Source organism: Vipera berus, assembly GCF_964194415.1.
Source record: "Vipera berus genome assembly, chromosome: 5".
Classification (NCBI taxonomy): Eukaryota; Metazoa; Chordata; class Lepidosauria; order Squamata; family Viperidae; genus Vipera; species Vipera berus.
In genome coordinates, this window is record NC_138207.1 from 48,387,841 (window position 1) to 48,406,315 (window position 18,475).

General features: G+C 37.0%; 1 protein-coding gene across 4 annotated transcripts in view; it reads right to left on the minus strand.

Annotated features, from left to right (window-relative positions):
• Window positions 1-4,647: 4,647 nt before the first annotated feature.
• SLF2 (SMC5-SMC6 complex localization factor 2) overlaps window positions 4,648-18,475 on the minus strand; it is a 29,350-nt gene continuing 15,522 nt past the window's right edge. For 2 of the 4 annotated variants that reach the window (XM_081329818.1, XM_081329817.1), the window contains 11 exons: window positions 18,099-18,174; window positions 17,371-17,512; window positions 16,677-16,782; window positions 16,178-16,354; window positions 15,442-15,539; window positions 15,251-15,335; window positions 13,852-13,974; window positions 12,561-12,638; window positions 10,916-11,002; window positions 7,314-7,382; window positions 4,648-7,018 (listed from right to left, as the gene is read on the minus strand). In XM_081329818.1, the coding sequence (XP_081185944.1) occupies window positions 6,983-7,018; window positions 7,314-7,382; window positions 10,916-11,002; window positions 12,561-12,638; window positions 13,852-13,974; window positions 15,251-15,335; window positions 15,442-15,539; window positions 16,178-16,354; window positions 16,677-16,782; window positions 17,371-17,512; window positions 18,099-18,174 (1,077 nt within the window). In that variant the 3' untranslated portion in view covers window positions 4,648-6,982. Of the gene's footprint in view, window positions 7,019-7,313; window positions 7,383-10,915; window positions 11,003-12,560; window positions 12,639-13,851; window positions 13,975-14,931; window positions 15,107-15,143; window positions 15,336-15,441; window positions 15,540-16,177; window positions 16,355-16,676; window positions 16,783-17,370; window positions 17,513-18,098; window positions 18,175-18,475 lie in introns of those variants that run through there. The other 2 variants (XR_014026724.1, XM_081329819.1) reach the window with 2 other exon arrangements.

Genomic DNA, 18,475 nt, shown 5'->3' on the forward strand with positions numbered 1-18,475 from the left:
AGCCGGGGATCTCCTGCTGAGAGGGAGCCCGTGTATAATATTGTGATAATATTGTATCATGTATAATATTGTGATGCATTTCTTTTCATTTGATTTGTTTTTTATATTTGTTACATGGCTTTTGTATAAAGTTTTAATTGTTTTTTTTATTGTACGCTGCTCATAGTCACATAATCATGGGGTGGGGGGGGGGTGGTACTCTAGGCCAAGAAGGGAAAGGGCCACATAGGAAAATTAAAAATCTTTCTGTGCCACCAAGAAAATACCTGCGGTGTGGATCAGTTGTTCTGTAGCTAGTGGAGCCACACCAGCACTGAAGCTGGCAGTTGCAGTGGTTCTCAATTTACCTTTAAAAAAAACCCCACGGACCACACAGTGCTTGATGGACCACCTGCTGTGCAGGCAAAATAAAGATTTTGTGTTGCGCTAGACAAAAGTTTAAAGTAGAACAAGATTTGAGCTCTGAACAGTTGGGCCATCAGGAACACTGTCCAATTTTCTGACTGTTCTTATACAATAACAGAATAAGACCTTGGAGGTCTTCTAGTCCACAGGTCTGCAACCCGTGGATTCGGAGCCGCACGCGGCTCTTTCAGCCGTCTCCTGCGGCTCCCAGTCCTCTGCCATGTGCAGTCCAAAAAAAAAAAAACAAACCAGTGGGACTAAAAAAGTTCAACCAATCAATTCAAATATGCAGGGTAGGTGCATATCTCGCCTTGGCTCCACTCTTCAGTCAACCCCTGTTCTGCGCATGCGCGCATGTACGCACATGCACACACATTTTTTGCGGCTCCCAGTTTTTCCTTTTGTGAGGGAACCGGTTCCGAGTGGCTCTTTCACTGTTTCAGGTTGCTGACCCCTGTTCTAGTCCAACTCCTGCTCAAGCAGGAAACCCTATATCATTTCAGACAAATGGTTGTCCATTCTCTTCTTAAAAACCTCCAGTGTTGGAGCACCCACAACTTCTGGAGGCAAGTAGGAGAGGCTGAGCTCCATCCAAGTCCTCAGTTTCAGTTTTATGAATTTGGGGACTGTGTGATTGTTTCACAATCCATAATTTTGACGATCCGGTACAAAGATTTTTTTTAAAAAAATGCTGAATATTATCTTATATAATGATAAAGCACAACCTCTTCCTTTTCAATTTCAGCACACTGCTATTTGTTTTAAAAAGTTTTAATTATATATTACACCAGTACAAATACAAACAAGAAACAGCTCAGTAAAAACAAAATATCTAGCAGCATTAAATAAAAATTAACTGGCTGTATAATTAGACACCTATAATTATGCAGGGGGGAAAATCCAAAGCCATAAGCAGTTTTTAAAAGAAGAAATAACTAGAACAGTTTTGATATGAATAGCCAGATAAAGCCACTGAGGTCTGATCTAATCATCACTATAGACTCTGCCCCTGCCTTTGCAAACTCTCTGGCTCTATAGATTTACAATCAAGAGAGGCTGAAGGGAAATGATTCACATTTTGAAATCAATATATTAAGCAAGGGTGCATAATAATCTGAATTGCAGTTTCATATACATCGTTTAAAGTTGCACTAACATTGGCAAATACATGAAGAACTGAAAAAAGGTGCATCAGATGGAAATCAGAAATAAAACCACCAAGACAAGGTGCCAGAATCTTGCTTGAATTTGGAATCTTCAATAGAACAGCAGTAAACTTCACTTTGCATATACTGCTTGCATGTTCAAAAATTTGTTAAAAGTAGCAAGCTAAGCAAAAAGAATATTAACGTACAATATTTAGAGAAATGGCCTTACCAGAAAGCTCATTTGTAAGTAGAAATCATATACTGTTCTCTATGGTTGATTTAAAACAGCGTTTCTCAGCCTTGATAACTTTTAAGATATGTGGATCTCAACTCCCAGAATTCTCTAGCCAGCATGCCTGGATACAAATCCTTTCATCAGAACAGCTTTTTAATATATTCCAGCATTCAACTTATGAATCTTTTCCTTAATTTTAACTCTTATTATAAAAAATAATAATGGAAACATGCCAAGAAGAGCGTATTGTATTGAATTGAAGGAATAGCCTCCATTAAAGACCCTCATTTATATACTTCCAGTAGTATATTATTTACAGAAGTCCTGTTCTCCGTAGTAGTTTGCTCTCCATAATATCAGATCGAGAGGCTGCCTGACTCCAAAACAAGTCTGGCATTTATACTGGTCTACGACTCTTAATACAAATTTGATTTGAAATTTGGGCAGCTTAAATCAACAGTAAACAAAACATTAAAAATAGCAAATAAATCCTGTGTGTCCCATTTGATACATTCATCACCTATAAAGCTCCTTGGACCACCCTACCCAAAGCCTGGGCAGCAGACAGGTTTTTAAAGACTTGTGGAATACCATCTGTCCTTACTTGCAGCTGATTTTGTTATAATCTTGGTGATTGGGCTCAAAATGTGCAATTTGCTATTTAGATTACTGTAATAGTATGTAAAAGATGTCCAGATGTCAACGATTCCCAGCCTGTGAACTTATACTAAAGGTAAAGATAAAAGGTTTCCTCTTTCTAGTCATGTCTGACTGGAAACTAAACTGGATCTTATTATAAACTAAACCAAACTTAACTGAAAAACTAGATCTTATTATATAGGCAGGTCAATAATAGTCTACGAGTGCATTACCCTTCCTGTCCAGGTGGATATATTATCATCGTTAGTTCACTTTAGATACAGCAAGTAGTATCTTGGAGTTGGGTGAATGTATGCCAGTGACTTATGTGTGAGTCCTCGTAAGCTTTTGCTGATAATGTAGAGGTCTTCATAAAAGAACAGATTAGGATGATGGTATATTTCTGTTATTTGATTGCTGAGTTGGGCTGTTGATAGGACCCACTAAGATTAAATTTAATCATATCTTACTGCTGCAGTTCCCAAACTGCTTTGCAGCACCGCAGGGCTTATGTTACTACTTAATAAACGCTATAGTCCTAACTGTCCCACAAAAAAATTACTAAGATTCTAAGGATGCCCAAGAAAGTCCAAGGAAGTCTGCCTCATTAAATCAATTTACTTGTTCAGCTTTGTCTAGGAGCCATTAAGGTAAAATATGTCTGGCTAATTTATGATTCAGTATCTTGTGTACAATTACAAAGTATACAATTACACTTACAAAATACAGTGTATTTGAACTTTTAGTAGTATTTTTGCATTAGTGTCCAACAATTATTCTTTGATTTTTATGCTCCAAAGCCTAAATGTATTATTTAGATAGGTTCTAACTTGAAATCAGAATATTATATTAGTCTTTCACAACATGAGTATTATGAGAGTTAAGGTCCAACACACATGAAGATAACAAAGTTAAGAAAACTGAAGCACATGGCATCCATGGCTGTGGGCCGATTTTACGATGCTCCAGCGGCCCGATACGCTTCAAAAACACTTCTGCTGCCCAGATTGGCCGTGGGAGGAGGGGAGCAAAATCGCTCTACAGCCGTAGAACGTGCAAGTCTGGAGTTTGGGAAAGTGAGCAGGGACTTAACATAAAAGGCTGGTTCTGCTTTCAAAAATAGAGAAAGGAGGGAAGATTATTGGGCTCCTTGCATCATTCCTGCTTGAAGCCATCCTTTGCAACAAGGAAAAATCCAATCTATCCAACACTACCCAACATTTCAAATATGTGTGTACTGAAAGGATAACTATTTTTAAGAAGCCAGTCCTGCACATCTATATCTAGGAATAAATCTCATTAAACTCATGAGGCTGTGAAACAGAAAGGAAACGGAAACACACACACACACACACACACACACACACACACACACACACACCTTCCAATCTTGTGAGCAATTCCAACTAGCCTGAGAGAAATTCCAAATCTCCTCACCTTCCCAAACTCCAAACTCGTGCATCCTACTTCCCTCGCTTGCCTTCTCCCAACTCCAAACTTGCGCGTCCTATGCTCGTCTTCCCAGTTTGGAGTTCGGAGAAGGCAAGCAAGGGAAGTAAGCTGTGAAACACAGAATGCACACACACACACACACACCAGCTGCCGAATGAACCTTGGTCTTCCTCTGCAGAGACATCTTCAGTGCCTTGTCGAGGCCATGGGGGGTTTGTCATGCTGCAAGTTTCCTCTGCTCAGCGCCTGCTAAGGGCTGGCCAATGGCAGAGGGAGCGGTAGCCTTGCCATGTGCTCCTCGCTGGCCCGCTTCTGTGCACTCTCTTGCTGACAGTGCCAAAGCGGCAGGCGCCATCGGATGCCCACCTTCCCAAAGTCCAAATTCACGTGTCCTACTTTCCTCACTCGCCTTCTCCAACTCCAAACTCACGCATTCTAGTTTAGAGTTTGGGAAGGTGAGCGAGGAAAGTAGGACACACGAGTTTGGAGGGAGTAGCACAGCTTGTGCAAAAGCTTTTTTTTTGTGCAAAAAAAAAAGGTGCCAGAACGCCGTTCTGAGCATTCTATGAGAAAAAAAGCCATGGGATTAAATTTTCTTAGAAAATTTTAAGCATGGTTTGTGAAAAACATAGAGCCTGGTTCATATACTTTGTTAAAACAAGAATTATAAAATTAAATATTTTATAACTTAAATTCTATTCAAGGAATACATTCATATATTGTATAAATCTGAAGCTGGGTTGTGCAGCCTGAATAAAAAAATACACATTCAAGACAAAACAAAACAAAATTTTAATATCAGGAGTACCAAGAACTTGAATAGCTGGAGAAGTCTGATCTATAAATAACATTTTTGGAGAGACTATGCTTACAGAGTTTGTAAGAACTATACTAACATACCTGTTGTTTAATATTTAAGAATATATATGCATATAACTGGAATGAATAAACAACTGGAATGAATTAGCTTGGAATGCTGCAAGACCCTACAGTTAAAATGTTATTTTTCCAAGGGGGGATTCTGTCATCTGTTTTTTAGAATACTAAGGTGACATATTTGCAATTTACTGTGAATCTTAAGAGTTGTAATCAATGTTAATGTAAATGTTATTATTGCACTTAAAGTGGTTAAATTGAGAGTTTCGTCTGAACATTCTTGAAAAACTGTAAAAAACAAAAAATCATTTTTACATAATATATAGATATTACACAATATACATAATGGACATGTGTATTCTATATACACATTACATAATATACACAATATACATTGCAATTGAAATATTATTTTCTGTGTTCTCTTTAAAGGTTTGGCACAACCATTCAAAACTACACTTTAAGAAAAAGTCTCTGTCCTTTATGACTATGCAGATATACCAGGCTGTTTCTTGTTAGGATAGCTGACTTCCTAAGCGTTCAGCTCTTGGCAGTTACTACACTTTCTATAGTCTTCAATGCAATCTAAGATGCTGCAGCCTAGAGAATGCAGAGGAAGTGTGCAACATCTCATGAAAGTAGAAATTATTTCTAATTGCACATAGGAATTATTTGTACACTAGGCACAGAATGCAGGAAGAATCAATAAAATCTAATATATAATAATAATATATATCCTTACTTATTCCTTCTAAAGTAACATTTTCTATTAAAACTTTATACTGGAATTAATGAAACACTCAACAGCATTAAAAGTCAGAACCAGATTTACACTTCTGAGGTATAAACTACCATCCATTGAATAAAAGTAAAATTCCTGAATGATTTACTGGTGCTTATTGCACACTTAGATAATAGCAATTTATACCATTTAATTTGCCATTTCTTTATTTGAGATGACTATTTTGATTCAAATGTAAATATAAAAGTCAACTATTTTATATATACTATTTCTAAAGCATTTAATTTGTATGGCTTCTAAAATTTTGTTTATTTACAGATATGGCAGTGCAAGTTTTCAGATTAAAACTGCACACAAACTGTGTTTAGACGCACATACATACGTTTATATTAAGACTGAAACTTATGTACTCTATAATTTATGTTCATGTTATAGAATAACACATAGTCCAGTGTGATATAAACCAGGGGTCCCCAATTGTTTGAAACTGGGTTGTGGGATAAATGGGCAAGTGCGTGCATGAGTGCAAGTGCTGCCCACTTGTGTGAGTGGAGCTTCGTGCGTGAGCGCCCTCTACTCACACGTGGAGCTTCACGTGCAAGTGCAAACATCCTCTACTCATGTGCAAAACTCCATTCTTGCGAGTTGAATGCATGTACACCGCTTGCATAAATGGAGCTGTGCACGCACGCATGCACCAGCCACTCACTTGCCCCTCTGCACCGGGCTGCCAAGGTGGAAAGGTTGGGAACCACTGATATAAACAGAGGAATACATGAATTTTTATATAAATTATTGACCAAATTATTGCATCAATTTATTAGCATATGATATCTATGAATACCTGAATGTATAGCCAACCAGCAATCTTAAACATTTGAACAATACGGACTTGCTAGGTCTGATTTCTTAACCCCTTTATTATAAATATAAAGCTACAGACTACTATACTACTGTACTATAAGTAAGTTACAGAATAAATTCCAACTTACTTTCCAATTTTTATAGGTCTGTAGTTTTTGTGTCATCCATTACATTACTGTTTCTTTCCATTTCAAAAGCTAACATTCAATAGGTTAATAATACAAGTTAAAAGCCATATCCGTACAACTGATACTATTGTAAAGTTACCAGAGAAGCATCTTCAAAATTGAAAACAAATACCAATGATGGTTTTTAAATGCTGCTTCACAGTAGGAATGTAAGAACCATATTTGTTGTAAAAAGGACAAAATATTGCTTTTTTTAAAAAAAAATGTATTCATCCAATTTAGATTGACTTAAGAGAAACAAGATATTGTTATCGTGTAGAAAGAAGCAACTTTCTCAATGTCAAAAGGATCTTTTAAAAAATACAGTTTACTAAAGTTGCTCAATTAAGTAATTGGGGAAGTTAAGTGCACTTTACAAGAATGCCTCTTCTTAGACAATAGTGTAGTCTTCCCACTCATTTTCTTGGTCATTTGATCATCCAGTCTCTATTTTTTAAGTATCTGGGACCCAAAAGTCATGGATCTGACCCTATAATAAAAGATTGTCAAAGGAATTAGATGCAAAGTTATACACATTTAAAATAGATTTGAAATACTAAATTAATTAGTGGAAAAGCACTGACATATCAACACAGCTTTAAAATCAACTTAATTGGTCTAAATCCAACACTGCGTATCCCTTTACTCCTTTCCTCAGTTGTTATACTGTTTCTATTTCTTGTAAGAGGCAAAAAACATTATTTCCAGAAATTTTTATTTCTATGCCACTATTATTAACTGATATGTAATATTTTCTATGAAAATATATTTTAACTGTACCATACCTGAGTAAGATGAGAACTGTGTATCATTTGCTGCCATTTGCTGTATGTTCTAGCAACTAAGTCTTTTACCTAGAGACAGAAAGTTAAAAACTGTTGGAAGCTGAAGTGATGATTATTGCTGCTAGCCTACATTACTTTGAAATGTACTTTAGGAAGGTAACAGGACTTACTTTGGAAGAAATAACGACAGAATTTTATTGCAATTTTAAAGACAGACCATTCGATATAAGTAGGACACAAGGCAAATCTCGTGCCTAGGACTCTAAGCAAAGTAGCACTTGCAAGTTAACAGAATGTGGCTAGCATTATGAACTACAGACAGACCTTGACCTGCAAGCATTCATTCAGTAGCCGTTCAAAGTTACAGATGATGCTGAATGAATGGCGGCTACAGTTGCAAGAAAAAGTATGTGAACCCTTTGGGATTACATGGAGTTTTGCATGAATTGGCCATAAAATGCGCTCTAAATGTCATGTAAGTCACAACAATAGAAAAACACAGTCTGCTTAAAATAATACTACACAAACATTAGCTGTTGTCATGTTTTAATTGAACATAAGATGGAAACATTTACAGTGCAGGGTGGAAAAAGTATGTGAACCTTTGGACTTAATAACTGGTTGACCCTCCTTTGGCAGCAATAACCTCAACCAAACGTTTCCTGTAGTTGCAGATCAGACCTGCACAACGATCTGGAGTAATTTTGGACCACTCCTCTGCACAAAACTGTTTCAGTGTAGCAATATGCTTGGGATGTCTGGTGTGAATCGCTCTCTTAAGGTCATGCCACAGCTTTTCAATCGGGTTGAGGTCAGGACTCTGACTGGGCCACTCCAGAAGGCGTATTCTGTTCTGTTGAAGCCATTGTTTTGTTGAATTACTTGTATGCTTTGGGTCATTGTCCTGTTGCATCACCCATACTCTGCGGAGCTTCAGTTGGCGGACAGATGGTCGTACGTTTTCCTGCAAAATGTCCTGATAAACTCTGGAACTCATTTTCCCATCAATGACAACAATCCGTCCAGGCCCTGAGGCAGCAAAGCAGCCCCAAACCATGATGCTCCCTCCGCCGTGTTTTACAGTGGGGATGAGGTTTTGATGTTGGTGTGCTGTGCCTTTTTTTCTCCACACATAGTGTTGTGTGTTTTTCCCAAACAACTCAATTTTGGTTTCATCTGTCCGCAGTATATTTTGCCAGTAGTGCTGTGGAACATCCAGGTGCTCTTTTGCAAACTTCAAACGTGCTGCAGTATATTTTTGGACAGCAATGGCTTCCTCCGTGGTGTCCTCCCATGTACTCCATTCTTGTTTAATGTTTTCCTTATTGTAGATGTGTCAACAAAAATGTTAGCATGTGCCAGAGATTTCTGTAGGTCTTTAGCTGACACTCTAGGATTCTTTTTTACCTCATTAAGCATTATGCGCTTTGCTCTTGCAGTCATTTTTACAAGACGACCACGCCTAGGGAGAGTAGCAACAGTGCTAAACTTTCTCCATTTGTAGACAGTTTGTCTTACCGTGGACACATGAACATCAAGGCTTTTGGAGATACTTTTGTAACCCTTTCCAGCTTCATGCAAGTCAACAATTCTTGATCGTAGATCTTCTCAGAGCTCTTTTCTGCGAGGCATGGTTCACATCAGACAGTGCTTCTTGAGACTAGTAAACCCAAAACAGGTGTGTGTTTTTAAAGGGCAGGACAGCTGTCAGCAACACATCCAATACCATCACACTGGTTGGAGTCAAAGTTGGCTCACTCCTAGCTCTAATTAGCTCTTGGAGAAGTCATTAGGCTAGGGGTTCACATACTTTTTCCACCCTGCACTGTGAATGTTTCCATCTTATGTTCAATTAAAACATGACAACAGCTAATGTTTGTGTAGTATTATTTTAAGCAGACTGTGTTTTTCTATTGTTGTGACTTACATGACGTTTAGAGTGCATTTTATGGCCAATTCATGCAAAACTCCACGTGATCCCAAAGGGTTCACATACTTTTTCTTGCAACTGTATGACCAGTCCTCGGTGTTCTGGCCATCTCAGCACCCCTGCAATCACATGATTGTGATCCAGGTGCTTGGCAACAAATCAGACTTATGACCTATTACAGCACATCATGATCACATGGTTGCCATTTGCATCCTTCCCTGCCGACTTCCCTAGAAAGTCAATAAGAAAGTTGGCAGGGAATGCCATAAATCGCTGGGGTAAGTCTTCTCCCCACCATGTATCATCTCTTTTTCACCATCCCTGACTTGTGCTGTCATGCATCAACTCACACACCCATTCTTGCAGCCCCTTCCCACAGCCCTGTGTTGTGCTTCTCATGCATTCCCCAAACCCTTATGTACCTCCCCTGCATCCTGGCACTCTTCCACCCAGTAGCAGCCACTTATCTGCCTGCTGGCTTGGGACTTGCAACTTCCTGCTGGCTCCCCCATTGACTTTGATTGTAGCAAGCCAGCAGAAAATTGCCTTGCCTAATAACAATGGGATTTGGTTTACAGTTCTGGTTGCCAGGGGTGTCAAACTCAATTTCATTGAGGGCCGCATCAGCATTGCGGTTGCCCTCAGGGGGCCGGGTGGGTATGGTCTGGGTGGGCATGGCCTACTGGGTGGGCGTGGCTAGAGTCCGTATAGCCTACTGGGTGGGCGTGGCCAGCTCTACATCGTTCGCATCAAGGGTGCCTATGGGGGCCTGGGCAGGAGTGGGACAGATCTGAGGGTCTGGCAGAAGGAGGGTCTCTGGGCCAGGGCCAAGGCAGTGGGGGCCGTTCCCTCACTGTTTCCAGGATGGCTTCACGGGCCGCATGAAACCACTTCGCGGGCCGGATCTGGCCCCCAGGCCTTGTGTTTGACATGTCTGCTCTAAAACAAGGGTGTCAAACTGGCGGCCCACAGGCCGGATGCATCACACACAGCCATGTCCATCCCGGCTCTGCAAAGGCAAAAAAATGTCGCCATGCATCACGATATGTCTCATGACGCAATTGAGTTTGACACCCATGCTCTAAAAGAATGCAAATGCCCACCTGTCTGCAATGAATATAAATCCTTCCATTCCCCAACCATCCAGTCAGAGCTGAAGAAGCTTCCTGGATGAGAAGCGAAACGTCTTCGAAGAAAAACAAGAAAGTCCAGTTGTCTCCTGAAAAACCACCTTTGAGACATGACCTGGATGACTGTGAACCTCCACAGATATTTAGCTACGCACTTTGGGATGAACACCCTTTGAACAGTGTGGGAGTATGAACAGATTTTCAGAAAACATTGCAGACTACAGGAACCACTTGAGCTTCAGTTTGAGATGCAGACAACACAGACTCATCCCCAACAGCCTACGCCTGTCTTCAACAGTGAAGGGACACAGGGCAGAAAACATCCTGCAACCCAGAAATCTCCACACATCTGCACTACTCAGGTGACCCTGAGGACATAGTGTTCTGATCCAGCCTACGACCGGCCCCGTTTATGTGTCAGGGACAACCCCTTTTTCCAAAAGAATGCATTTGCTTTGTTATAAAGATAAAGAGAAATTTTAAAAGACAAAAGAGGATATAATGCCTATCTTCCGGGATGAGAAAAGAAAAGGCAAACTTACCATAGTTCTGTAAAACAGTCTGACATCTTCCCTAATATCACACTTTACATGTTTTTCAAGGATGCTACAGAGTCTCAACAGCCATTTCTGAAAGAACATTAAACATTTAGTTATGTTATTTCAACCAATTGTTGCTATAGTTTGTAAATATAAATAATATTAATATTTGGTCCAAAATTTGTAAAGCTGCAGCATATTTTACATTTTTAGTGCTTTGCAATATAATCATGTCACAGATGATTACAAATTACTTAGGAATTTCTATTCTGTCTTTCCACTTCTAAAAATTCCCAACCCTAAATGGCTTAGAAATTGGTTGTGTAGACAACTGTCTACCTCAATACAGGTAACCCTCAACTTATAGCCATAATGAGTTCAAACTTTCTGTTGCTAAGAAATTTTGACCTTCCTTGCCAGTTGTTAAGTGAATTACACTTCAGATATGAAGTTAGTAACATGGTTGTTAGGTGAACCTGGCTTCTCCATTGGCTTTGCTTGTCAGAAGGTGGCAAAAGGGGATCAAATGGCTCCAGGACACTGCAACCATCATAAAGACATGCCAGTTACCAGGCAGCTGAGTTTTGATAATGTGACCACAGCGATGCTGCAATGGTTGTGTGAAAAATGTTCATAAATACTTTTTTCAGTGCTGTTGTAACTTTGAAAGGTCACTAAATGAATGGTTGTTAAGTTGAGGACTACTTTTAAGTATCAGATTGGATATTGTAGTTGAGTTCTCCTATTTTACTCATAAAAGTATAGGATGTACTGCTTTTGGAACTGTGTTCCTATCTGGCCACTTAAGGAAAGAATTTCTGCAGGCCTCTTCTGTCTGACCTACTATATTGTGGTGTTAACCATTTATGATATCTAACTTTTCTGTCATGGAGGAAGAAAAAATAAATCAAAATAATATTGTAATAGTAATAGTAGTAGTAAATAATTTTCTGTCAAATTATTTAAATTTTTCAAGCCACAGGAAATATTTCTCCCAAAGCTTCTACCTAAAACCTGAAATCAGACAGACTTGGAGAAGGGCCAGTAATAGACCTCCAAAAGACATCTGAAACGGACACAACCCAATATATGGGAGCATCTAAGAGGCACTTCTTTTTGAATTATTAAAGCAGCCATATCATTTGCAAGGCTACCATAGCTGCATTAGAAATTGTGGAGTCCTTTGGTGCTCTCTGAACATGGTTGTTTGTTTGTAGACGTTTCATTAGCCAACTAGGTAACATCATCAGTGCAAGTGAGTATGGAGTACAGAATAGAAGATCAGTAACTGTAGCCTGTTACTTTACTACTATATTTTAATGAAAGCATGAAGAAGACCCAACAAGCAATTTAATTCAAGTCCTAAAATGGGGTGCAATTATGGCCATATTTTGAGCAGTATTGGTTGAAGATCAATAAGTGGATCTTCACCAATTTTCATACAGAAGCTGTTATACAAATCAATTTTTTCTTAATAAAGTAGTGTATATGGAAGCTTCATCATCAAAGATTATAGCAGCATGTATGAACTAGGAATCTGTTATTTATATGAATAGTAGAACATTAAATTCATTGATTTCCAAGAACATGTATCTTCATGAAAAAAAACTTTTGCATGTTAATGAAAGAATTTGAGTAAATTACTTACTCTTTGATTGGAACTTGTACGCTCAAAATTGCTAGCTTCCCTAACCAAGTGAAGGAGGACATAAATCAGATAATAGGCCTAGAAAAAAAAGCAGGCATTTAGTAAAATGGTTACTTAAAAGGCTACCAAGTTTCTGGGGCTAAGAAACCCATCAGGCTTTTTTAGGTAATTCAGCTTTTGAAGTGCTTCACAAGGCCTACACAGTCCAGACAATTATCTCTTACTGCACATTAAACAAGCATTAGACTTGAAAGTTATCAGTGCCAATTGTATGGGAAAACATACAATTATAGGTTGAACTCTCAACCATCTGCAAATAGCGTAAGAAAATGTATGTTCTTAAAAAATACAGGTAATCCTCGACTTATCACCAATCTTTTAGTGATTGTTTAAAATTACAACGGCACTGAAAAATGTTTTCACACTTATAACCACTGCAGCATCCCCATGATCATGTGATCAAAATTTAGGTACTTGGCCACTGGTATGTATTTATGACAGTTGCCGTGTCCCACGGTCATTTGATCACTTTGACTGTTTCTAACTTTCCCAGCCAGCTTCCCACAAAAAAAATCAATGGAGGAAGCCAGATTCACTTAGCAACCGCATGATTTGCTTAACAACTGTGGCAAAAAGGTCATAAAATGAGATGGAACTCCCTTAACAACTGCCTCACTTTGCAACAGAAATTTTGGGTTCAACTGTGGTCATAAGTCAAGGATTACCTCTATGTTTATATTTTAAAAAAGGAAGGAATTCTTTAAAAAAAAACCTTACACACATTGTGGGTTCCCACACTATTGCCAGCCACACTGCTGTTTGCATTTTAGGACTTGCATGTTAGACTCTTTGGCAATTACCAAAGTTCACAGATGGAGGATAATCTTTTTCCCAAACATGAATCACAGAGTTTTCTTAACAGGATTTATTGAAGTGGGGGGGAAAAGGTTACAAGAATATCAGCAACTAAACAATATATCATTTACTCCCCTCCCCAACAATTTTTTCCAGTAAATAAAAGAGGAACTTAGAAAATCTGGATTAATGACAATCAGATCAGAGAACTCTGCTTTTAATATCTACACTTACAGATTACTCCTTTTCACTGAAGGAATTTTCTCAAATGAATTCTTGAGTCCATTAACATTATTCATATTCACTCTGCTGCACACAGCATAGCAACTTGGTTATGTGACCTCATGAAACGTGAGCATCTCTTATATTATCACTAACCACAAATGTAGTTTAGACAGCACATCTTGTCTAACCCTGGTTTTAAAAAACATATTACCTGCGGCTCAGATTCAGAAAGAAAAGGCTCTGTAACACCATCGTGATGTCCTGAAGTTTCTGACAGATTCTTTAACAGACTTGAAGGTTTCATCTTCACTAGCTCGTTACACAGTAGTAACATCTATTGGGAGATCAGAGTGCAATACAGTTACATTATGCTTTTTTTCAACCTTGGGAAGAATTATCTTAAACCATTTTAGGAACTAAAACACGGGCAGCAGGAGGAGTAGGAGGGTGTTTTCTCAAAATCTTTATGCGTGCAGCTTCTGAAACCCTGACACCAGGAATACAATAGGAGGAACTATCACAGCAAGAGGAATCAAACTTTATGAATAAGAGCAGCTCTGAATTGAAATAAAGTAGATGAAGATTATACTTCCCTTTATCTAAATTTTGAAAACCTCCAGAAGACACATTAGAATTTAAACACCAACTCTGAACAAATTGTGTTTACAAGTTTATATAAAAGAAGAATGAAAAAAACATAGTTTCGGGCCTATATTTAGCCCAGCAAAAAATGTCTCTTCCACTTCTACCTAATCTCCCCCTCAGCTCAGCTGTACTTGACATTCTCCTGTTTCTTTCCCTTTAGCTTACTTTCTACTCATTGTTTCTACCATTTCCACTGTTTTGTCTAGCTCTAGTTCCCCTATCTGTTTCCTGATTATTTCTTCCGTGTGCCTAAATCGCTGACTTGCCTTTCTCCATAATCTCTGCCTTTTGTCATTCTAAATGCTGTGCCTCCTTACATCTATATAATAGTATAATAAGCTGCAGCATTAAAGAGGAATTTTGCTGCGGAAGTAAATATAGAATTGAGTCCATAACACTGAGGATAGGAGAAATTAAACAATTAGAAACGTAAAATAATGAATGTAAATAAAATGTATACCTAAAATATATAAAAAAATGATGTCTTAATTCATTTTCTGGTGTAGCTTTCAATTTGCTATGCAATAGGGGTGCAGCTCTCAAGTACACAAAAGCTACACACCATTAAAAGAGAAGTACAGTAGTTTTTTTTATCCATACAAAGAAATGGAAGAAACATGAATTAGTAGGATGGTGAGATTACTAATGTGAATTTAAATTCTATTTATTTGACTCATGCACTGATTCAAATCTGGGATTACGGTACTTGTGAATTCTAGGGCTGTAGACTAACCTAGGAAGTTAAAAAAAATCCAGAAGACCAACTAAACTACTTCCATAGCATGTCAAGAAGGCTACATGCTAATTTTTAGGCAACTGAGCTACTCATAGAAGACTTTAAGACAACAACACAAGCACTTGAACAGTCAAATTCAAAAACATTAATTAAAAAAAGCTCCCTTCACTGAGAAAACAAGTCTTAACTCCAGCAAACTATTGTTCTGATGAAAGAATATATACTTTACCTGATGATCATGGCTACTGGGTATTTTCACATGGCTTTTAAGAAGCTTTGAGATTATTACCAAGCTAAGATGTCGTCTTATTTGTCTAGAATAAAGTTAACATAAACATAAATATGTGAGCTATTATAATTTGGTGCTTTTGGCATGAATTCTGATAGGCATACTAAGTGGTATTGTCTTAAAAGTTTTACCTTCCACGAGTTGTCCAATTGGGGACAAACTGAACAAGCCACAATAGATTATGATGATGGTTGGATAAACAACTTATTGCCAAGGATAATTGGGACATCTTTTTAAAAGAGAAAGACAAATTTGTTAATAGAATTTGAAAACAATTGCTAAATTCAGTATCAGTGTGTTTGCAATTGTTAGATAATACATATAAATATTTATTATATTTAAAGACCAATCACAGCATGTGGTTGATAGGCATTGGCTTATTACATTAATATTTCTTAATATATATTTAGTGAAAAGACAAAAGTTGGCTATCAACACCACAGCTTAAAATGCTCCCATTATGCAAAAATATTTCCATTTAAGGCATCTAACAGCAGTTACTGGTAAATGTTTTAACTATTTTGTTAAATATATTAATTCCACAAAACATAATTAAACCCATTGATTATATTTGCACTTAACATTAAACTAGGGTTTTTTTAAACATTTTTTTTGCAGTTGATCAAAATAATTATAGCTTTTATAGATAATTTCTAGGCTGTTTTCATTATTAAACAAAAACCTAGCCTGCATAACACTTTCAAAAATTTTTTTACCAGTAAAAATAAATTGTGGTTTCTTTGGGGCAGAAGGTTTATACACTGACTAACACAAAGTGAGAAAGCCTAAGGTTAATTGATGCTAAGAATTCTTATGTTAAAAACTGAATCTACTCAAAATGCATTAAATTAGGACAAATTAAGTTACCTCAGTATCCCAGTTTCTGATGTTTTGAAGCAATTTTATAACAAGGCACTCCAAGTCTACTAGTGGAAATTGCTTCAGTTCTGTCTCCAAACTTACTTTTAATAGTAACAATAGCAATATAAATATTTCTCTGTCTGTGTAACTTTCTGGGCACACATTTATACACAATCCTAGAAACTTAAGGAAAGAAAAAGAGAGATAATGACTTCAAATATTTTTAACAATATTAATTTTGGCTGCAGGTATAAATTTCAAAAGCAGTATTTGTGCGTGTACATTCTAGTAAACCTTTTTAAAGGTGGCAATATCATAAAGGATTTTAAAAACCTTTAATATTTTATTATATTAAATTCTTGTTAATTTTCTCTCTTAATGTTTTCCTGTGTATCTTGAACTACTTTTGCAAGGAAAATTACAGTTACTACTAATGATTTTCAGCTAAAGAAGACATATTCTTACACTCAACAGAGGACTTTTAAAAACAAAGCACCATTCTTACCTTTGCTATATTGCAAAGATTGCTCTCTATTGGAAGAAAGAAAGCTGTTGGGTTTATACAGGTATCTCTTTTTGATTGTTTATTCACAGTGACATGCATTTCACACCTGGTTAAAAAGACACTTGATTATCATATAGTTTATTACATATTTTTATTACATATATTCATTTCCCATGTAACCTATTATGAAGGGATAACCTAGAAACAATATTCTGTATTTTAAGATTTCAAAACTAATATTTTATTGCATACTATGGTAGAGATGAGGACCATACTGTAACAAGTCTCAGACACATGGCAATCTGAGTTTTAGAAAAATTGCAAAAATAAAGGCTTAAGCCAGGCATGTTCAATCTTTTGTCTTGCCTGGGCTGCATCGACAGAAGAGGAATTTTGTATATGTGTGTGTGCACAAACCAGAAGTTTTTTTCCCCCAGCATAAAGGTCATCATTGGACTTTGGCTGGAAAACCTACTCTTAAAAGTAGGGTGGGTCAGGACACAAACTAAATTTGATTTAATTCATATTTACATTTAATTAAAAGTAATTTACTTAAATGCAATTAATAGAAGTACTCCAAATTATTAGAGATTTTCCCTTTGCATTGCATGGAAAATTACTAATTGGTGGCAAATCTTTGGACAGGTCCTAAAGATTGCATGCTTCAGATTATAACCCTTTGCTAAATACTTACATAATATCATTTTCAGTAAAGCCAGGCTGAAACTGTTGCAAAGGAAATAAAACACTGAAGGAAATACCCATATTGATTAACACAGTTGTTATATCAAATAATGATGGAATCCATGGCTTTTGTTGGTCATTCTCATCAGAAACTGTAGACAGAAAAAAGTGACAATTTTATCTTCAAGCCAGAGAAACTGAGAATGTAGGCATTAGGAGTTTACTTAAGAATAACTATGTAATTTTTGTATTCAGTAAGCAGAGCAGAATTAACAAATAACCAAATGTGATATGATCCACAACATACTTTTGATTACAGCAAAAGTATGTTTCGACGCAAACTGTACTTTTAAAATATTTTTCCTATCATTCTTGTATTTCTGCTCTATATAATAACATTCAGAAGGGCAAATATCTATAATCAATGTTATAAAGCTGAGAAAATGGGTTAAAATATTGTATCTGCAGAGAATATCTTTTGAATGGTATGTTCTAAAGCCCCTTGAATCTGTTTTGCTATCAATTAGTTGCATCAACTTGGTTCCAATTTCTAGGTAGATATTCTAACATACTTTTTATTATATCGGTAAAGCTATAAGGCACAACCTAGAATAGGAATCTTATCATTCACATTACTTTTTTTTAGCTTAATCGTTTTTAGTTAATAGCAGAATCTAACCAGGTTTCTTTTGAATGAAGTAAGGTTACATGGTCTCAGGTTTTAATTCAAATACTTACAATTTCTAATTGTTAATCGCATCAATGTATCCAAAATTTTTCTTGAAACTGTGCTATCTGGGTGAATTGACATCATCTATTTGGGGAAAAACATACTTAGCAAAGTTTCTCAAAACATCATCTTTTTTCCTCTGAATTTGGTATTTTGTGGTGCTGCCTAGGAGCAAACATGTTGCTTGGTATCAACCTTTACTTTGTCCTTTGTGAATACATAGATCTATTGCAGCCACTAATAATTCTTCAAATTTTCAAATGTATTCACCACTAAAATATGAGGTACCTGCTTCCTCACAACACAATGTAGTGATTTGTAAGTGATTTAGCAAATGATTTCTTGAAACGCTATGTTCAAATGTAGTACATTTTTTTCCTAAAAC